Source organism: Cupressus sempervirens, chromosome 5, assembly GCF_028749045.1.
Source record: "Cupressus sempervirens isolate cs-2001-9-10 chromosome 5, ASM2874904v1, whole genome shotgun sequence".
Lineage (NCBI taxonomy): Eukaryota > Viridiplantae > Streptophyta > Pinopsida > Cupressales > Cupressaceae > Cupressus > Cupressus sempervirens.
This window is the reverse complement of record NC_143122.1, coordinates 441,989,458-442,011,860: the sequence shown is the minus strand read 5'-3', so window position 1 is coordinate 442,011,860 and position 22,403 is coordinate 441,989,458. Positions and strand designations below refer to the sequence as shown.

The 22,403-nt window shown below is 33.6% G+C and overlaps 1 protein-coding gene and 1 long non-coding RNA gene across 2 annotated transcripts; one reads left to right on the top strand and one right to left on the bottom strand.

Moving 5' to 3' along the window:
• The first annotated feature begins 18,379 nt into the window (after positions 1-18,379).
• On the top strand, positions 18,380-19,774 carry LOC149556687 (uncharacterized). Its single transcript, XR_016352371.1, has 2 exons — positions 18,380-18,718; positions 18,999-19,774. It is a non-coding gene; the product is annotated as an uncharacterized LOC149556687 (long non-coding RNA).
• A 1,440-nt stretch (positions 19,775-21,214) lies between these two features.
• Positions 21,215-22,198, bottom strand: LOC149556686 (non-specific lipid transfer protein GPI-anchored 14-like). The gene is made up of 3 exons (XM_089785903.1): positions 21,813-22,198; positions 21,418-21,498; positions 21,215-21,342 (listed from the first exon to the last, which is right to left on the bottom strand). Exons 1-3 carry the CDS (start codon positions 22,132-22,134, stop codon positions 21,215-21,217), a joined length of 531 nt encoding a protein of 176 aa, XP_089642029.1. The 5' UTR covers positions 22,135-22,198.
• Between the last annotated feature and the right edge of the window lie 205 nt (positions 22,199-22,403).

Genomic DNA, 22,403 nt, shown 5'->3' with positions numbered 1-22,403 from the left:
GTATGTATCGAGTAACTCAAAATTAGCATAAGGGTTTGTGCCATCACAAACTAAGATGTCAAATAGTTTTTGCATGACTCGTGAAAGGATAAGAAGATAAGATCAAATCCTTGCAATTGCCTATGAAATCAACATGCAACCAATCAAAAAACTGGAGATAGCATGCAACCAATAGGTGAAAACAAAGGATTTTGGCGAGAATCTCAAGTTCGTGAATGCATACCTAACCCTAAGTCTTCAAATTCTTTATAAGGAAGATGAATGCACCATTGCATGTGTCAATGAGAATAGTGTATGGGGAGATTATAGTGAAATTTCAATGAGAAGGAAAGACTTAGAGGAACAAAGCAGCAATTTCATATCAAGTTGATCAAAATAGCACAAGGGACAAGGAACACATACAGAGATCAGATCAAGTAAAGATCAGAATGAGAAGAACATATCTAGTACTTGAATCCAACAATTTGAGATTGCATTCAATCAAGTCAAATGTTCTAATACTCTCTCACAATTGTATTAGAGGTTGAAATCCTATGTTGATAGGTTAGCTTAACAGCTAGGTAGGAGAACCTTTGGAGAAGGTCATGAATGTCCTATTAAATTAGGTGGGTTTAACAACCTATTGTAAATCCTTTAACAGGGTGGCACTTTATGTAAGTATTTGTAAATCCTCTAACTAGGTCACTATTGACACAGTGTAAAGCCTTTAACAGGGCAGGCCTTTTATAGGGTAGACCATCAGAAGTAGTTGAAAATTGATTACTATAGTGATTTTTGTGGGTATCATCCCCACCCTAGTTTTACCTTCTTATTCATGGAGGGTTTTTGGGTTATCAATTCTGGTGTTATGTGTTATTGCATGTGATTGATTTTATGTTCTTTTATATGTTTACATGCATGCAATTTTTTTTTCAGCTATATGTTTAAAGGATAAAAAAGGGGTTAAAGAGGTGTGGTACTTCTAATTCACACCCCCCCCCCCACTCTCAAAAGTACTCTTCCCATTTGAATATTCCAACAAGTGGACCTAAATTAAATGTAATTTAAGAGTCTACCATTTTAAAACCCTGAAACAACTGACCCAAAAGTGGAAAAATGAAACTTTCCAAAGCTCATTGTCCCGAAACTCTTGAAAATTGAAAATTGGACCTGGGGTTAGGGACAAGGTCAACCTTTCCCTAGGTTAGGTTTGAGTTCATCCTTGACCTAGGTTATGGTTGAGTTCAATATTGACCCTTCAGGTCATCCTTGATCCAAAAAGTCAAAGTCCTCAATTTCAAAGAGAAAATTGTCAAAAATAGCCTGGAAATGAAGGGAGAGAAGCAAAACAAGGGGGGAAACTACTAGATCCATGCAAAAACCTATTGAAGGCACTTGACATTAACCCAAACCACTTAATTTAAGGGATAAACACTCTTAACATGGAAGTGCTTCCATTTTAAGATAGTACATTTAGCCCCCAGTTTAGCAAGAGTATGAACTCAATGCACACTCTTGATAAAGAAGAAGAAAGAAGAGATCCCAGTGGATTTGTAACAAGATAAAACAACACTTAACTAAGGACACAAGACCCCAAGCTAAGAATTCTAACTCAACATACATGTACGAGAGTGTGAAAACAAAACAAAAACAAAATAACATCAAAGAAAAGGTTTAGTACTAAACAAACCCAAATCAACTAGCACAAGAGACCTCGCTAAGAAATATTTCTCATACTAATATCATATTTGGAAAGCTATCATAAAATCATAAATGATTACAAAAGTAAGAAAAGAGAAACACTATAAATAACATAGCTTCATGATTTAGTCCTACTAGCATGAAAGTGAAAAAGAAAGAAAAAGGAGTGATTACCTCACCCAGTAAGATGCCCACCTTACCATGAATCACCAAGGGAGAGGAAGAGCCAAATAGGTAGCCAAACCTAATAGTTCACCCAAAAACTATGCTTGCAATTGTAAATGTGTCTTTTGATGGCTTCTAGAATATTCATAGGTTTACCTTCTTGTATAACTATGAATATGAAATGTGTGTCTTCTCAGGATTTAGCGACTTATGTGTGTTACTTTTGAAAGATTTAGCATATTGAAAATTTGAAAAATTCATATCTCTTTAGGACTTAGCAACTTATGTGAGTTACCTTCAGAGGATTTAGCAATGCATGTCTCTTCGGGATTTAGCAACTTATGTGCATTACTTTTAGAGGATTTAGCATATATATATATATATATATATATATATATATATATATATATATATATATATATATATATATATATATATATATATATATATATATATATATATATATATATATATATATATATATATATAAATGAAAAATGTGTGTCTCTTCAAGATTTAGCAACTTATGTGTGTTACCTTCTAAGATTTAACATTAATTTTAAAAAACTATAGTACAAGGGAGACCCTATGTATGCCCCCCTCCTTATCGTGGTTGTCTATGAGATATGATAAGGAAGAAGAAGAGGATACCTACTTCACAAGGCAAGGAGATATCCTATTTAACAATAATGTATACCATATTATTAACAAGGGATTTTGACCCCTACATCCAAGAGTATGGATAATTGTGAAAAGGATATGTCATGTATGGAAGAAAAAAAAAAGGATCCTCAAAGAAAGAGATCTGATCAACAAGACCCCCACCATAGAGGAGTGCTTTTAGATAAAATATCATCTTTCAAAGATAAATCAAATGGGAACAAAGATTCAATCACCAAGCCCCTATAAAGAAGAGGAAAAAGGAATCTTTGGAATGAGGAAAATAACTCTAACACCAAAGCAAGGGTAAGAGTTTATAAAGAACATAATTTACAATATATAGAAGAGGTGATGACCTAGGACAACAACATCTCATATAAAAAGATTATCCATAGTCAAAACATCAGTCAATATGAAGGAATAATATTGTGATATAAACAAATGCCACTAAGCTAAGGAAAGCATCCCCTTAGACAAAAGGAAAGAAGAAAGAACCTTGCTCACTAGGGAAGAAGACAAGGGACATCCTTTGAAAAACAAATGTTTTAGGAAAGATATCTTGAATAGAGAATAATACAAAATCATAGAAAAATAGGAGGAAAGAATACCAATTAAGCCTAATAAAAGACCTAATGGATCCTAGGAGACTAGATGAAAATACACCTCTTGTCCCCCAGTCCAGAGACAAGAGGAGAAGAGATCTATATTATATCAATAGGAGGGGAATCCCTTATATCAAAATTATGAAGGAATTGTAAAACTGCACAAGAGTGAGATATAATTCCTAAAGCAGCTCATTCATGAACATACAATTTAAAATGTGTACAATCAGCAAGTAAGTGCATATTACGATAATGAAAAAGACATTTGTACTTGGATAAGGCATCTTGTGGTATAGGTTTAAAGTTTTTTTTTTCGGAATTCATTAATTCAATATACACTTGTTTAGCCACCTCTTGACAAATATCAAGGTTATCTAAAGTAGGTGTAGGGAGAAGTTTATAAAGATGAGGACGATGATTAACATCACCTTCCCTAACTTGATATTTTGAACAACGAACACCATGCAAATCTGATTTAGAGGGTATATGAACAAGATATGTGATACCATGCTTATTAACTCCAAGTCCTAAACCTTTATAACCTTGTTTAGTGATCATCATATCTCTTGTAGTGTACATATCATGTAAATCTTCTATAGGAGATGATTTTTTATCATGTTCATGAGAAAAGGTTGTATAAGGTGGAATAATGGATTTGGAAGAAGTGTCTTTACCCTTTTCTTTTATATCATCATGAATCAGAGGAGAAGGTAAATCAAAGAAGTCTTGCACATCTGCATCCTCAACTATAGCTTGAATGCCATTATAAGTATGGGAAGAAAGAGGATTAACAGATGGAGAATTGATTGGATTAGGAATAATAAGATTCAGATTAGGAAGATTAAAAGATGGTTTATCATCTACCAAATCCTTCACATAATTCAAAAGAATAATAAGTCTACCACATGAATCTTTAATGAAATATTTGAATGTAGGAAGACAATTATCAGTTAAATTCAAAATAGCATAAGTGAGAATAAAATGAAAGATTGTGAACATAATAAAATGAATGATACTCTCATAAACCTCATAGTTATGGTAAAGAGATGCTAAGAGAAGGGTAATAAGGAACATAACCACACACCAAAGCGTCTTAGAAATCTTCATAGTAAATGAAATACAAGAATTTTTTTTGTATTTTTATTGAATATATAGATTTTTTTGTATTTTTGAATTTTAAAGTGAAAGAACATAAACTAAATCTAATCTTAATGCAAGAAACTACCTAACAAATAAGAAATGAAATATAACACCACAAATCACAATAGGGCATCTAATTCCACAAAAGAAAAGAGTGTAAGCATGTTGGGTTCACCAAAATGAATAGTGAAGGTGAACACACAAGATAAGATGCAAGGAAATCTAACACCATAAAACACAATAGGACATCTAATTCCACAAAAGACAAGAGGGTAAGTGTGTCGGGTTCACAAAAATGAATAGGGTGAAAATAGTGCCTATCCTCAACCCTAACTTCCAATACGAATGATCCAAATTGATTAAGCACAAGAGAGTGAATGGAAAATAAGGAGAAAAGAGATCCTATTATCTTCCTATTTGAGAAGTATATGCTTAAATTTTAAAATAGAAAAAATAAAAATACTAACCTTGAAGTAGAATAATTCTAGAAAATGTTGATTTTTGGTGTCTATGTACAATTTCAGGGATCTTTGCAACTGCTTCTAGACTGGAAATGTCAAGATGGAGAAAACCTAGAAAATTTTTGTCCTTTTGAAGGAAGGTTGACCTTGACTCTAATAGTGGGCTACAATCTTACCCGGGGCACAATTGTACCCCAAAAAGTTGACCTTGACCTGCACTACTCCGACAAAATTTCTATTCACAGATCCCACAAGTTTGACAAAAAGGGTATTCAAATCTACTCTTTAATTCATTGTTCCATACCTGTATCTGCAAGAAAAATGGTTTTGTTGTTTGGATGAGGGGTTTTCCTTGGTCAAACCCCAATTTGGAATCAACCTTAATAATGGAATTGAAATAAGGAATGTTAGCAAGTAGTAGAAGTAACTCTAACAATGAAGCTATGATATTCAATAGATATGGAATTGTATTTGAAATGTAAACAAGTATATTGATATGAAAGCTCAAACATAACATTAACAAATGTAAGTAGAAACCTCCATGATTGTATACTTGAAATCCACCTTGATAGAAGAATGAATAAATCTTGAAGATGAACAAAGGATCTTGAAGGAAGATCACACCACTAAGATGGATTGATCTAGGGTTTTGAATGATGAATCTTGAATGCTTGAACCAAATCCCTTCAAAGGCTTGAATGCTTCAATCCTTGATCTTCAATGGAAAACTTGAATGCTTGAATGATAGAATGCTTGATAATATATCCTTATGAAAAGTAAGTAGTTGCTTATAGATCATGAATAGTAGATAGATCGTAGATAGCTCATAGAAAGTGGATTGTAGGTGTCAAAATGAGGGAAGAAGCCTTCCTTATATAGAGGTCTAGGGCACAAACTCCTAGAGAAGGTTGACATGGAAGCATTAAATCTCATTTAACCTTAACCCCTAGAAGTAGACCTAAATTAAATGTAATTTAAGAGTCTACCATTCTAAAACCCTAAAACAGCTAACTCGAAAGTGAGAAAATGAAACTTTCCAAAGCTTGATGTCCCGAAACTCCCAGAAATTGAAAATTGGACCTAGGATCAGGGATGAGGTTGACCCTGCCCTAGGTCAAGGTCAAGGTCATCCTTGACCTAGGTCAAGATTGAGGTCAACCTTGACCCTTCAGGTCATCCTTGACCCAAAAAGTCAAAGTCCTTAATTTTATAGAGAAAATTGTCAAAAATAGGTTAGAAATGAAGAGAGAGAGAGAGAGAGAGAGAGAGAGAGAGAGAGGCAAAATAGGGGGGAAACTACAATATCCATGCAAAAACCTATTAAAGGCACTTGACATGACCCCAAACCACTTAATTGGAGGGCTAAACACTCTTAACATGGAAGTTCTTCTATTTTAAGATGATACAAGATCAAATACAATTTTCCAAGGTGATAAAATTCCATACGCAAATTTATTTATGTATGTATGTATGTATCTCTACATCTCTTTGTCATGCCCTTGTGATCTCTGTATATGTATGTTTGTATGTATGTATATACATATGTATATGTATATATGTATATAAATACATAGACACATATGTGTGTGTATGTATGTATATATACACATACATATACATAAAGAGAAGCTTCTCTAATCACCTGCTGGGAAAATATAAAGACATACATGTTTAGAAGGAAAATAAAATAATATTTACATAGGTACCTCTTCTCCCTTTGAAGAAAATCGTAGAGCAAGCACTACTACATTTGGGTTTGAACACCACAAATTACACCATTGTCACAAATTATCATCACAATTTGACCCAAAATATTGTAGTGCTACAAAGGGCACAAAGATCCCAAGAGCATGATGAGGAAACAAAATTGCAAAGTAAGGGTACAGAGATCACAAGGGCACAAAAATTAAATGCATAAATCACAAGGGCATGTCAATGAAATCCTAGATCTCTACTGATCTACATCAAGGGCACAGAGACAAAATGCAAAGATCATAAGGGAATGACAATGAAATGCAGTGATCACAAGGGCACATTAATGAATTCTCCACCAACATTCAGAGCTCTTCACCCTTGTTCGGAGCTCTCCACACTCTTTCGCATGCAACTCTCCACAATCAAAACAAATGGGGAATAATTTATGTCGTGTTTTCTTTATATATATATATATATATATAAAATCAACTTCACATTGTGTTGTAACTCTGCCATAGGTGTTTGATCCTCGATAGCTTTCATTTAAGCATTTCAACTTTCAAGTTTTTAAGTTTCCTCTTCATTATATAGTCATTTCCACTCTAAAAATCACTTTGTTACTTCATTAAAATCAGTACTTGAACAAAGCCAATGATAAAAAAAAGACCATATTCTAGAATCTAAATAATAAAATAATAAAACTCACTCAACCTGTGCTAACTAACTTAGCTCAAGATCCTACACAAAAATAATGCAAACCGAGAAAAAAGGGCAAGAAATTTTAGAAAAACATATCATAGCAGATACTTTTAGAAAGAAACAAGCCATCACCTAATTAAATTAGTCTAGTTGTTGATTAGTTGGGTTGATTATGAATTCCTATAGAACTATCATCAGATTAGGTACAATAAAATGAACAATCAGTTGTTCCTAGCTAGGAGGATCAAATAGAGTTTTCCAAGGTGATAAAATTGCATATGTAGATGTATGTATGTATGTATGTATGTATCTATCTATCTATCTATCTATCTATCTATCTATCTAGTTGTGTGTGTGTGTGTGTGTGTGTGTGCGCGCACGCGCGCGTGTGTGTGTGTGTATATGCATGTATGTATATAGAGAGAAATCTTGTGGATTGTGGAGATCAGTGGAGATCTGGGATTTCATTGCCTTGCCCTTGTGATCACTACATTTCATTATCGTGCCTTTGTGATCTTTGTGTGTGTGTGTGTGTGTGTGTGTGTGTGTGTGTGTGTGTGTGTGTGTGTGTGTGTGTGTGTGTGTGTGTGTGTGTGTGTGTGTGTGTGTGTGTGTGTGTGTGTGTGTGTGTAAATAGAGAGATCTTGGCACAACAAAAAAACAATAAAACTCACTCAATAGGTAGCATGGCGATGGGTATTGTCATAAGCTTTTAAACATAACTATATAAGGAGTGAATTAGGACGTATATAGGTTAACCTTACATTAAATATAAACTACAACACAAAGGTTGCACCAAGGTATTACACTATTGTAATTATAGAAAACCACCTAAGTGGGTGTATGACAATGAAGAGTTGTATTAGGTGAGTAAAGCTCACCATTGGTTATAGGAATATAGCTACATCAAAATAATTAGAAACCAGAACTACATATTTGTTAGAGTGAGTAGTTCAAAGTTCTTGATTCCATGGATACGGGTATGTAGGCAACCTAGTAGGTGGATTATGCCTCCAATGTTCAGATGTCTTGGACATAGTTAGGTAGCACTTAACCATTTATGTATTTATGATGTATGTATGTATGGATGGATGGATGTAACTATTCTCTACTTAACAATGCCACCCACATGGGCATGGGGACACAGTTGAGCTTGCACCTTCTACAATACTTCATTTCCATTATTTCTACTCTATGAATCAAAGGTATATAACTTTATCACTTGTAACTATAATTTTCAAATAGTACAAACCACAATAGTTTCTTATAATTATATGCTTCTATTTGTAAGTTTATAAAATTGAAGTTTAAAAATTAATTACATTTACGTACATCTTTTTCAAGTTTGATATTTCTATTTTTCCTGACTCACAGTCTAACAATAATTTTTCAAAACACATACTGACCAGTTGGAGATTGAGCCAAAAAATTGTAAGAACGATTGTGTCAAAAGAGCTAAAAAATGTGATTGGTGCACGATAATCATCTTGTTATGCTCTTTTTGGCACAATTATTCTTACATTTCATAATTTTTGGTGAGAATGAAATTCCAAACTAATCAGATAGGTGATCCAAAATTAAAGCATAATTGGTCAAGGCATGTTTAACTACCTTATTTCACATGTTATTGAATGTTATGTGTTTATGTGCTACTGTTAATGAATATTAAAGGATGAACTAATGTTAGATGTTAGCTTTGGACATTATGAGATTATTTTATGGATGCTCATAATTGGTTTTTACATCATATGATAATGAATGAATTCTATATTTTATTAATGAATGAATGTGAGATCCATCTCTTGTTAGGTACTCTTTCTAGGTTGTTGTATTAGTTCTTAAATGCATTCCCTCTATCTAAATGTTTTAACAAGGGGAAAGGTAAGCCTTTGGGAGCTATAAACTTTATAGGTAGTAATTATAGAAATGTCATTAATATCAACATCCTTGGAAATTCTAGACAAATCCTTCATAAGGAGTTTATAGATAGCAAGTCTGCTAGGATTCTCTACTTGTAGAATTTACTCCCTTGTCCATAGATAACTGAGCTTTCATCTTGTCTTGTGATAAGCCCTATTTCTTTATTTAATAATAATTATATAAAAAAATAGATTATAATTCTATATTGATTTTTTTAATTATTAAATGCAAGTATACCGCATAGACAATTCCTAAATGTAATTTTCTTGACCTAGGTGCATTATGAAATCTTCTAGAAGTGTTTGACATTGCAACAAAAGAGATTCTTGAATTGACATTTCTTATGCCCAGAATGCCATGACTTAGAGATGAATCGGCATATTTCATTATGAATGTGCATTGGAAGTTGGCATCAAGCATCAACTATTTGAAGGAGAAAAGATTATCCAAATTATAAACACCTTATCAAAATTAAGATTATAGGAGCTCAGATACAAAGAAGAACATAAAGATAAATTAAGAAAGTTTAGATGTTTTTGATCTTTTACAATGCCAATCAATGTGGATTAAGTGAAATGGGTGGTCAATATTTTATCCACATTCTAATTGTTGATGCCCATTTAATTTACTAGCACTGAAAACCACTTTCCCAGCTGAAAATAGGAACTATGTTCATTCCCTCTTTTTTCCTACTAGTTCTAAGCATACTATAAATTTTTTGACAATATCGTTTTTAATGCTTTGTTAAGATGCATCTAATTTGCCTCCAAAGAAGAAACCTCATTAGATAATTTGTTGCCTATAAGCTAGGACAAAGTTTTCAGAATGTAGGAACAAATGATATTTTCAACGACTTGGAAAAATTGAGTTGATTTTTATTTGGTTTTGGCTAATACAAACTTTTATTTCAAATCTATGTTTTTTTTTTTCCAAATGCCATGATTTCTAACAAGAAAATATAGCTGAAATAGCATGTAGAAATTGTAGAATATATCTAATTTTGTTGAGGGAAAATTTGTTCAACTTTTTAAAGAGTATCTATATTTAATGATTGCTTTCTTTTGCAATGGGGTTTGAAATATGTTTACTTGTCTGTGCCTCTTTAATTTATAACTATGTTATCTATGTTCTCAAGAAATACAAGTTTTTGAAATTCCAATTTGACTTTAATTAGATTCAGGAAAATTAGCTAAGATAAGGTATTAAAAATGTAGGAACATGTTGGGAAACTTAGTGGACTATGTTATTATTTGTTCTATGTTTCCCAGTAAATTTAATTGGAATGTCTGGATCTAGTAGGCTTGTTATGCCTATCTTATTAAAGGTTTAAAATAATTGCAAATTAATAACTTGATTTAAATTCTACAGGTTTTGAATTGTATTGGCACGCTCTCCCTGGGAGGATCCCAAGAATCTATTGTTGCTGTTAATTTGGTCTAATTGCTAATTAGCTGGGTTGGCTAAAAATTCGTGTAGAACTATCATCAGATTAGGTACAATAAAATGAGCAATCAATTGTTCCCAGCTAGCGAGATCAAATATAGTTTTCCAAGGTGATAAAATTGCATATGCAGATGCATCACTTGAATGGAAGGCATGAAGCACATTCCCCAATTTATAAAAAATGGTTGGATATAAAGGCTCCATGGCTCAACAATGGAAACCAAGGATGTAACCATGCATGTATTGGCACGGTCTCCTTGCAAAGATCCTAAGTATCTAATGTCATTGTTAATTTGGGCATCACTATTTGATCCAAAATGTAATGAAGTACTGAAGCTAGTAGTAACTTCTCTCATGTCTCCAAAAAATGTAGCATAGGTTTAGGGTCCCTTGGTTCCTAGGAATTTGAAGTAACTATTCTCACTACTAGAAGAGTAACTTCAGTTAAGAGTTGAGTGTAAGGAGTTGAAGAAGCAAGTTATGCTTCTGTGTAAATTCCATAATCACGAGGCTCGTTCCCTTGTAGAAGCCATAACCTAGTTAAATATACGTATATATACAAGACATAACCTAGCTAAATGGATCTAGCTGTTGATTACCTTGGTTGATTAAAAAAATTTGTAGAATTGTCATCAGATTAGGTACAATAAAAGGAACAATCAACATTATTTTTGGGCAAGATCTCGAGCTAAGTCACTTAGCACGGGTTGAGTGAGATTTATTGTTAAATTATTTAGATTCTAGAATATGTATGTAGCTGGATCAAATTTTCTATTGTGCTAAGATGTAATAAACACCTTAAAAAAGATCTCTCTATATACATACATACATACATGCATGGATGTATATATATATATGTATGTATGTATGTATGTATGTATGTATGTGTATGTGTATATGTATATGTATATGTATATGTATATGTATATGTATATGTATATGTATATTTATATGTATATGTATATGTATGTATGTATGTATGTATGTATATGTATATGTATGTATGTATGTATGTATGTATGTGTATATCATGGGGAGATCTAGGATTTTGTTGTCATGCCCTTGTGATCTTTGCATCTCATTGTCATGCCCTTCTGTTCTCTACATGTCATTCATTTTATTGTACCTAATATGATGACAGTTCTATAGGAACTTGTTGTTGTACCCTTGTGATCTCTACATCCCAAGTATCTATTATTGTTGTTAATTTGTGCATCACTATATGATCCAAAATTTTATGAAGTATTAAAGCTGGTAGTAAATTCTCTCATGTCTCTAGAAAATGTAGCATAGGTCCAGGGTACCTCGGCTCCTAGGAATTTGTAGTATCTATTCTCATTATTGGAAGAATAACTTCAGTGAAGAGTTGAGTGTAAGGAGTTGAAGAAGCAAGTTTTGCTTTTGTGTAAATGTCATAATCACGAGGCTCATTCTCTTGTGGAAGCCATCACCCAATTAAATATAGGTACATATCAACCCAACTAATCAACAACTAGACCCATTTAACTAGGTTATGGCTTGTTTCTTTCTAAAAATATCTGCTATGATATGTTTTTGTAAAATTTCTTGCAAACTCTGCCCATTTCTCCTAGTCTGCATTATTTTTGTGGAGGATCTTGAGGTAAGTCTCTTTGCACCTTAAAAAAGATCCTTTTGTATATATATATACATACATACATACATACATGTATATATGTATGTATGTATGTATGTATGTATGTGCCCTTGTGATCGTTGCATTTTGTTAACATGCCCTTGTGATCTCTGCATCTTGTTGTCATGCCCTTGTGATCTCTATATACATATGTATGTATGTATGTATGTATATAAACATAGAGATCTTGGTACAACAAAATAATAATAAAACTCACTCAACAAGCAGTGTGACCATAGATGTGATGGAATGCCTATTTGTAAGTAGGCAATTGCTCGTGAGCAATGAAGATGGACTTCTGAGAGTAGCAAGAGGTGATAAGGACATTCTAGGTACTATAAAGATAGATCCTTTCTTTAAAAAATTAGATGTTAATGGGGAATTTAGATGTTGGGGGGGTACTGGGGGGGGCAAATGAGATTCCACCTTTACATGGTGGCCCTAATTGTAGAGAATATTAAACTATTCTCAAAACCAAGTAAAGCTCAATAATAACCTATGATTTTATGACAACTAATTGTGTGAATCTCTTGGTTTCAGGCAATGCAAAAGGATGCCATAGTTCAATATGCAATGTCAATTCATATGCATATGACATCAGGCAGAGCTAAAACATGCAACAAGTTTGCATTTTTGTTAGAGGTCTTTGATTAGGTATTTTAAGTTATAGACCATCATGAACATTGTTCATGATGATGGTCTATAATTTTAAAAACTTAATAGACCTATTAAATAAATGTAATTGTGTTGTATTTTATCAACTCTACCTGTTATCCATGCATTTGAATACAGCTACACATGCATTCTCAATTTAGAGTGGTAGAATCTTATTTTGAATGTGATGAAAAAATGACATGCACCAGAAGATGGGAAAATGATGTCACTTTTGTAGGTCTAGAACCTTTTTTTGTAATTTAAACATTGATCATTTCTTAAAGATTTTAGATGTTAACAGAGAATTTAGATGTAGGTGGGGGTGGGGCAAATGAGCTTCCACCTTCATGTGGTTGGCCCTGATTAGTAGAGAATATTAAATTATTCTCGAAATTAAGTGAAGCTCAATATTAACCTATGATTGCAACATTGCTATTCAACGTTTGCTACCAATTTTTTTTATTAATACAGAATGTCGTCCCATTTGCAATAGCTAATCGTTGATCCCACAAAATTCCTGCCACATACGTGTTCCAATTGCAATGAAGGTTTCTGATGGCTTTTCGTGGGACCCATAGTATTTATGTTGGATAGACATCATAATTGTGACGGTGTCTTCAACAGATTTTCATCACAATTCTTACAGTGAAAATGAATAGTTTTCCAGAATGGTATCTCAATTTACGACAATTCTATCCATCTCAATTGTGATGGTAACCCTTGTCATTGCAACTTGCAATAGCAAAAATCTGACACCTGTCCGACGAGAGCCAATTCTGACTTATGTCAATTGGGCGACAAGTTACTACTATAATTGTGATGGTCTACAATTCGGGCCCAAATATAGTAGTGCCCCCATGTTCGTCATTCTCAAGAATGTTCTACCCAACACTTCAGCAACCATGATGAATAGGTATGGAAAAAAAAGAACCCCTACCTAAGACCCCTTTCCACACTAAAGTTTTCCCAGGGAAAACCATTTGCCATCATCGAGTAGTTCACAGTCTAGATCATAGTCCTAATTATTTTAATAATTGTCTGGTTGAAACCAATTCTCTCCAAGACTTCATAGAGAAAAGACCAATTGACCCTATCGTAGGTATTCAAAATATCTAACTTCATAGCCATTCTCGGATTACCACTATTTTCCATCGAGTGTAGCACCTCATGACTAGTAATAGCAGCATCCAAAATTTGGAAACCAAGGATGAACTCATTATAAGGTTTGCCAATAAATTTGTGTAATAGTAGCTTCTAGCAGTTCACTAAAATTTTAGAGAAGATCTTGAAGGTCATATTGCATAAGTTGATAGGTGTGAAGTCAATGAGAGTCACTGGGTCCTTAATTTTTGGGGCAAGGGTAATAAAAGTTCTATTAAGTCTTCAAAGTATCTTCCAAGTCCTAAAGAAATCTCTAGTAGCTCTAACCACATCTACTTTGATCACTTCCCAAAAATGTTGGAAGAAGGCTAGGGGAAAACCATCAGGACTTGGTGTTTTATAGGCTTTCATGGAAAAAACAACTTTACGCACTTCCTCCTCCACAACCAGCTGAAGAAGGCATGCATTCTCTTCCGCCAAGATCACATTAGGCATGGAATCAATCAGCCATTTCCTATCCTCCCAATTGGAATCATTGTACTACTCCCTATAGGAATTTTGGAAGAAATTACTTGCCTAGCTACAAATATTCTCCATCTTAGTCAGCCTTTTGCTTTGGTCATCCACCATAGAGTCAATTGTATTTCTCCTTTTATGATTAGAGGTTGACCTATGGAAGAATGTCATATTCCAATCCCCCAACTTTAGCTAAAGAATTCTTGATCTTTGTTTCTAGAAAATTCCCTCCCTGGCTAGTGTGTCCTTCTACAAGCCCCTACAATTTTCCTCTTCAAGTATCATATCACCCAAGGCCAACCCATCCCCCATTATCTTTTGGAGATTCTCCAATTTCCCTTCCACCTCCTTTTTTATTTTAAAGATATCTCCAAAAGACTTCTTACTCCAAGGGCCAACGTTCCTTCTGACATTATCTAGTTTAGCAGTGAGCCTGAACATAGTTGTACCCTCAATCTTTATATTACACCACTCCACACATTTTCTAAAGTTCAGGTGGGACTGCCACATTATTTCATATCTAAATGGTCTTGGGCCCCCCAACACCACCTCCTTCCAGTTGAAAAGGATAGGGGCATGATCTGAGACCGTCTTAGGGAGACCCGTGAGAGTAGAAGAAGTCGGCCCCTTTCAACTAGCCAAGACAAGGAGTCTATCCAATTTGACTTGAATAAGGTCCTCCCCCTTCCTATTATTCGACCATGTTAGCTTGACTCCTCTCAACTCCAAATTCATCAAGTCATTGTTATTTATAAACTCTACCAAGTCATTCATACTATTTGTGAAATCAATCGCACCCCCAAACTTCTCTAAGGGATACAAGGGAGTATTGAAGTCACCAATACAAAAGGAGTCATGGATTGCATTATGAAGTCTATCAACTCCTCCCAGAGTCGACATCTGCCATGTCTCAAATTGGAGCATAAACATTAATGACATTCCAGACCTCCTCTTCCACCTTATGTTTTGTAATGAGGTAGCACTTAGAACTATGAATGAGTCTACTTTTTCCAGCACCAGGGTTCAAAGAGGTGGTCACTCCTCCTGAAGCACCTTTCGCTTCACTATAACAAAAAAAGGCCCCAAGCCAAATGTAACCGGCAATCTTATCCATATTTTCCAAGGACCATTTAACTTCTTGAATCAGTAGGATATCTACCCTAGTATTAGATAGATGTTGTTTAAGTACAAACTACTTTTGAGGGCTAGTTAGCCCCCTCATATTCCAGGAGAGGACAATCATTTCCTACCCTTGGTCATAGCCTCCAAGGTTGGTTGTCTACCACTAGCCACCTCCCTTTCCATCTACTTCATCCTCTTATTATGTTTTGTCACCTTCCCCATATCCAGTTTCACCACCTTCCCCACATCCAGTTTCTTTGACATTGGTTTGTCTTCTTTGTGTCTTCCATATCCCTTTGTCCACTCACAAGGGGAGGCTGAAGTTGAGGTTGAGGCTTTCATCGAATTCGCCAACTAGGAATCCAAGGGGGATCTGCTAGAACCCCAATTAAGCATATGGGCCACCTCTTTATCCACCATAATTGTCTCATTATCTTCCTTGATCTCCTTACACACCTCCTCTAGTTCCACACATACTTCCCCTTTCTCCACAGTCCCTAGGGGGTTTTTAGAAGATCTTCAATGCATTGTAGGAAGGGAAAGGGGTCCCCCATCTGCTTCAACAATCTCTCCTTCCTCCACCTTACTAGATGATCCTTCCACTTCAAGAGGCTTCACCTACGGCACAGAGGACGCCTCTACCAACAAACCCTCTCCTTGAGTACTAACCAACATCTTACCTACCTCATCATTAGCAACCATTATGACCTCATAGGGAGCATAGTTCACCATTACCAACCCAAAGGCCCTCTCTTCTACCTTCTCATTAGGTAGGTCCACCTCTTCTTTCTCCCACCTTTTCTCTCCTCCTATCTCAAGGGTCTTTCTTTTTTTACAATCCACAATCACATGTCCAAACATTGAGCATTTCTAGCATAAAAGGCTCATATTTTCATATATTATAGGTTGGATCTTCTTACCCCACTTGGAGCTCAACATGATGGACTCAGGGAGAGTAGAACCGATCACTACATTCACACAAAATCTTGCAAACACCAATCTAGACTTTTGTAAGGTGACCAAATCAGCAACAACATAATGATTGAAGAAATTCCCAATTGATTTGAAGATCCTTTCATCCCAAAACTCCAGGGGAAGGCCCAGAAGCCTAACTCATATTGGAGCCAGCCAGTTCAACTCCTTGGCCAGATCCAAGCCAGGGTGCCATTTTGCTACCGCAAGTCCATGTTTTCCATAGTACCATGACCCCTCTAGAACCATGGCCATATATTTTGCAGTCATAAACTTGAAGCAGAAGAGACCGCCAGGCATTTTTGAAACAATTACACTGCCCTTCACCTTCCACTTTTGGTTCACTCACTTCCTAACCATCTCAATCGATGGGTGAAAAGCCACAAAACATCCCACCAAGCACAACCTAAGGTTAGCAGACACTCTATCCACCAAGCTTTCTAGGAAGACAAATCTCTAGCCCCTCTTGTCCTCGGAGAACTTTGGGGCTTAAGCAAGTTTTGTGTCGGTTTCTCCCCAAGGACCATGTCCTTCCAACCAAAGACCACGAGGGCAAGCTTGCCACAACTTTCTCCTAGAGATCCCCAGAGAACATGCCTGACACAACCGGGTCAATCCCACATAGAAAAGTCTCAGGATCCACCTCCACATGGCCCCTCTCAATCGAGGTCAAAACCATTTGTAGGTCAAGGAAAATTGTAGGGACCTGGCCCATTGGAGGGGGGTCATTCTAGCTCATACCAATTACAAAACAAAACAAGTGAGAAAGTTTTAGCAGTGAAAAAAACATGTGTGGTTTTTATTAGGAGGAATAGATGATGTGGCTAGAAAAGATGAAATATTCAACCACATGCTACCTAGGTAAGAGAAATTTACATACAAAGAGAAGAACGGAGAATCCACTTACATTGTCTCCATATGAAAATGTTGTACACGTAGAGGCATTTTTTATTAGAGATTTGGGGACTTTAGTAGTAGATTTCTATTCAAATGGCACATGCATGATCACCAATGCGAAAATTTCAAGGATCAAAATGAGTAATGAAAATTATAGCCACATATATTTGGTTAAATGTTTTAATAAGTATTTTTATCTTTGGCCCTAACCCAATCAAAATTCAAATTAGGAAAATTTAATAAGAATGGAATATATCATGATATTTTTTATATTTTTATAATATGATACAATGTTTTATAAAATGAATTATAATATAATATTAATAAAAGAAAGTTAAATATTTATAGTCAAAATTAACATAAATTTAATTGAATGATTCAACAAGTAGTTAAAGTACTAATTTAATAAAGAAATAAATTTTAAAAAACTATTAAGTTTGAATATCTAAATTCATTTTATTCTTAAAAAGAAAATGACCATAAGATTTCATACAACTACTCATTGATATAACAAATTAAATACTAAATTTCTACCATTAAAAAATGTAAAGAAAAAGCATCAGAATGGAATCATGAATTCAACCTAGATAAGATCAAGTTTTTCAAACTCGTCCGCTAAATCAGAAATTTTATTTACTTGTACATAGTTCATATCTAAGGGTAATAAACCTTGATAATGGTAAAAAAACTATTTATTATTAGTCCCCTCTTTTTCAATTAATTCATTCGTGAAATTTGCTCACAAGTGTTTTATCTTATGATCATTAGAAATTATTCCATTAAACATTATTTTTTCACATTTATATCTTTTTTCTAATTGGTTGTTTATAATTTTTTGAGTACTTTAATTTTTTTTCGTCTCTCTAATTACATGGGCAAACTTTCTAGTAGCATTCTGCATGCAAGACATGTGGAAGACATGCAATGTAAGATAGAGACTACGAAGCACGTGTATATAGAGAACAGTTTAGAAGGTTTGATTGTCTTTTCCCCTTTCCCATCTGTTGTATGTTTTCAATGTGTTGTGGTTTATTTGATGTACAACTTTTCCTTCTGTTTTTCACTTGGAAATTTGTTTAAGTTGTGATCTGCAATTTCTCTCACAATAATTTTTTCTCCAAAACCTAGCATTATACGAGATATTATTAACAATGGTGTTTTATAATGGGACGTTGCCTCTCATACTAAGCAGGTAGGAAGCAGCCGAGGGAAATGTTGTACAGGCTGCCATTTTTCATTCTGAAGCTTATGCTTATGAGAATTGTGGTAAAATCCATGATGATCTTCAATTCTACATGAGCACATGAAATTTATAGGGAGTTTCTTCTTAGTACTAGGTAAGAATCTTGTAATTTTCATATTTTGCTTCAATTTTTCACTACTTACAGAATTTCATGTCTTGTCCTGCTATTAGGACAATGCAGTTTGTCACTGTGGTAAATCTACGTAGAATGGATGTCCGACAAAGTTGTAACGGTTCCAAGCTTTTCCAATTATATGTTTTTATAGGACAAAAATATTCTGAATTAAAACTATTTTGGTGAAGCCTTCAGTTGGATCCACATTTTTTATTGTGCAATCCCATTTATAAACTAATATGATGAAATTCATCAGCAGAAGGGAAAAAAATGGGCCAAATCTGTTGAGATCTGACTCAATTGTAAGCTACCACGATTGCAAGATTGGAGGGAAAAAAAATCGGCCAAGTCTGTTGAAATCTTACTCGAATGTGAGCTACCAGGAATGCAAGATCGAAGGGATTTTGCTGTCAATGTCCATGTTTTATGAATCTCTCATGGTCTTCTCAAGGCCATAAGATTGCCAAACAATACAAATACATACTGTCTAAAGCTTGGAGTATGCGATGAAGAATTCTATAATATTTAGGGCAACACATAAGAAGAGGTTGTGGATTCGTTCAATAACAAAAAAAAAATTACGTTTTCTGCAAAAGCCTGATGTAAATCGATACATTTAAACGATACAGCTAGGGAATGACTTCAATTTTTTGAATGATAAGCATATGATTCAACATTGAAGCATGCTCTTTGAACAAAGGATCCAGGCACGAGGGACCTCAAAACCCTCGAATGCTCATTTATTTGTTTATTTCTATTTCATTCTACTGCAATGCGAGTCATTCTTGGGCTTTCAACTTGTTCACTGTTTTTACAGACCATAGATCTTCTCCTCTAATTAGGCTTTCTCTGAGGAGGTTCCGGTAGATGAAAATCCTATCAATTTAGGTCCATCCACTGGTAGATGAAAATCCTATCAAATTTCTCCGTGCTATTATTTTTAGTTCCACTGATCTTTTTAGCCTAAGGCGGGACTCCAGCTGCATTGCAGCTCTTGTTTCGTTGATTATTTATTTTAGTATTAATTCATGCTGACACGGTCAATATATATATATATATAGTTAATAAGCTTGCATGATTAATACTAATAATTGGATTGATTTGATTTATATAATTTTTATTTATATTTTACGATGCATGTATATATAAAAATATTGGAATTTCCACTAAAAATACAATGAAAAATATTTTTAAAATATGAATTAAATTATATGATTATATTATTCTAATCAGATTATAATGTTTTTAACTTTAATTAAAATATTTAATGTGATATTCAATAAATTAATCTATTGTATACCATTGTTATATTATATTTTCTGCCCCTTTAGAAGCTTCAAATATGTGTGCATAACCCCTGCAAACAAAGGTGATACAGTTGGTAAAGTATAATTGAAGTTGGCGAATGCATGTAATTTGTTTGACAAAATTAATTATTACCATTGATTTAGATACTTAATCTCATTAATTAATTATATGTTTCAGATAAACATGTATTTTATAAAATTAATCGTATGCATAAGCATTAAATTTCTACTATTAAAAAATTTAAAAAGTACATTCTTAAGAGTCATAAAGAGTTTCATATTCTAAGAGTAACAAACCTTGATAATGGTAAAAATTGAACTATATATTATTTCATTGATTAATTATTTTACATTCAATATGTCTATATTAATTAATATTAACAATTTGATTGATTTGATGCATGTATCTATAAAAATATGATTTTTAATTTCATTTAAAATATAATGAAAAATATTAAAATATGAATTAAATTATATTACTATATTATAATTACAATCAATTCAATTTGTTTTCACTATGTGACACTTTTTTATTTTAGAATTAGTATTCTTATATTAGAATTAGTATTCTTATAATTTTTTTGAAAAAATCTGGAAAAATTAAGTCAAAATCATTTTTTTTCTTTCCAAAATACACACGTGATTGAATGAGAAAGTATGATAGAAAACAATGAAATATATATATTAAAAGGTTCAACCACTATAGAAATTGTAGCAATATTTGACCATTCCAATACACAAATAATCTTATTTGTATTTTCAATAATGTTTCAATTTTATATCTTAGAAATCTCTTCATATATATAAAACCTAAATTTCATAAATTCTCTAATAATTCCAATATTAAGGAGAACTCATTGCCATATAGTTCACAAAAATAAACCTCTATATTGATGTTGATCAAACAAAATATAATAGTCTACTAACACTAAATATGTTCTTGTGATTGCTATAACTTTCCTCTATCAGAATTAAGGATATACCATTTTATACACTCTCAACAAAATGTTTGAATTCACAATAAAAGAGAAAATATTGTAAAAATTATTGTATGAGACTCTTTAACGTTGCACAAACTCCTATAAACTCCTATATGGTAATCCGAAATAGTCTATAAATAATTGATTAAAACATTTAAAAATAAAATAAAAACTGTTGGTGACCTCATCTACAATTGAAATGAGATAAACCGTGAGGTTGTCAGAAGAACAAATCCAGTAAGCCAGAGGCATGGCTGCACCTTGAAACTCCAATTACTGATGGGCTCAGACGGTGAGGATATAGAAGGTGATGGTCCTACAAAAGCAAAATAAAAATTTATATGATCTGAAATTCAATTCTTAATCTACACAATAATTAATAAATACATACCATTGGAGGGTGATGGAGAAGGAGTCATGCCCATTTCAAATATCTTGGCATCAGGAGAAGATGGAGCTAACTTCAAAATATCTGTCAAATAAGAAAGAATTTAATTATTATCTAATATTAAGATCTCAATCTAACTTCAAAATATCTGTCAAATAAGAAAGAATTTAATTATTATCTAATATTAAGATCTCAATCTATTTATGATGACAGTATTGAGACACAATCATGGCTTTCATAACTTAGGAGATTTTTGAGAGCCTTCTCATACCAAAGAAACCTGGTTAGATTTTTATAAAAGTCATACATTTCAAAGTTATTTAAAAACAAAGATAAATCAACAAACAAATGAACCTAAGTTTTAGGATCATTAAAAGATAGAGAATATGGAAACAAACCTATGCAATCAGAGAGTTTGCCTGACACTTGACATTGAGTAGGCATTTGAATAATGAGTGTCTGATTAAGAGCCAACCCTGTAGAAGGATCGGATATATCTTTTATCAAAAGACACAAGCACCTTGGATTGCTAGCCCGAATTTCATTGACATTAGTACAACAATCACTTGGAGGTATTTTTCCCATCCCTTCCAAATATCCAATACAAGGTGCCAAAGCTTGTAAAGAAGATGCACATTCTGTTTCATCTGATTGCAAATCTCCATAAATCCCATGAAACAATAGCACTACCAGAACAACAACAAACATTGCCTTCCTCATTTTAGCTCTAGAAGAAAACCTCTTCTTTAATTTCTTCCTAAATTCTTCACACGATGTGTAAGTATCAAAAGATTTCTTCAAAGAATTAAACTCTTTAGAGACTGTGAGCAAATAATACCATGTAGGTTGTTTATAATAACTATTTATTTAGTTAAATTGTACATTGAAATTCTTTTTTTTTTTTTTCAGAATTGAAAAAACCATGCAATATCATTTTTAAAAAAATTCTATTCATTAGCATTCATGCATTTAGTTAAAGTGTGCATTGA

Bases quoted from the DNA above. Each gene is read 5' to 3' on its own strand.
- LOC149556686 (XM_089785903.1), bottom strand. From the start codon at position 22,134: ATGAGGAAGGCAATGTTTGTTGTTGTTCTGGTAGTGCTATTGTTTCAT. The intron at 21,499-21,812 runs GTTTGTTTCCAT...CTTATTTGACAG, and splicing joins CAAACTCTCTGATTGCATAG to ATATTTTGAAGTTAGCTCCA. The intron at 21,343-21,417 runs GTATGTATTTAT...TTGCTTTTGTAG, and splicing joins TTCTCCATCACCCTCCAATG to GACCATCACCTTCTATATCC.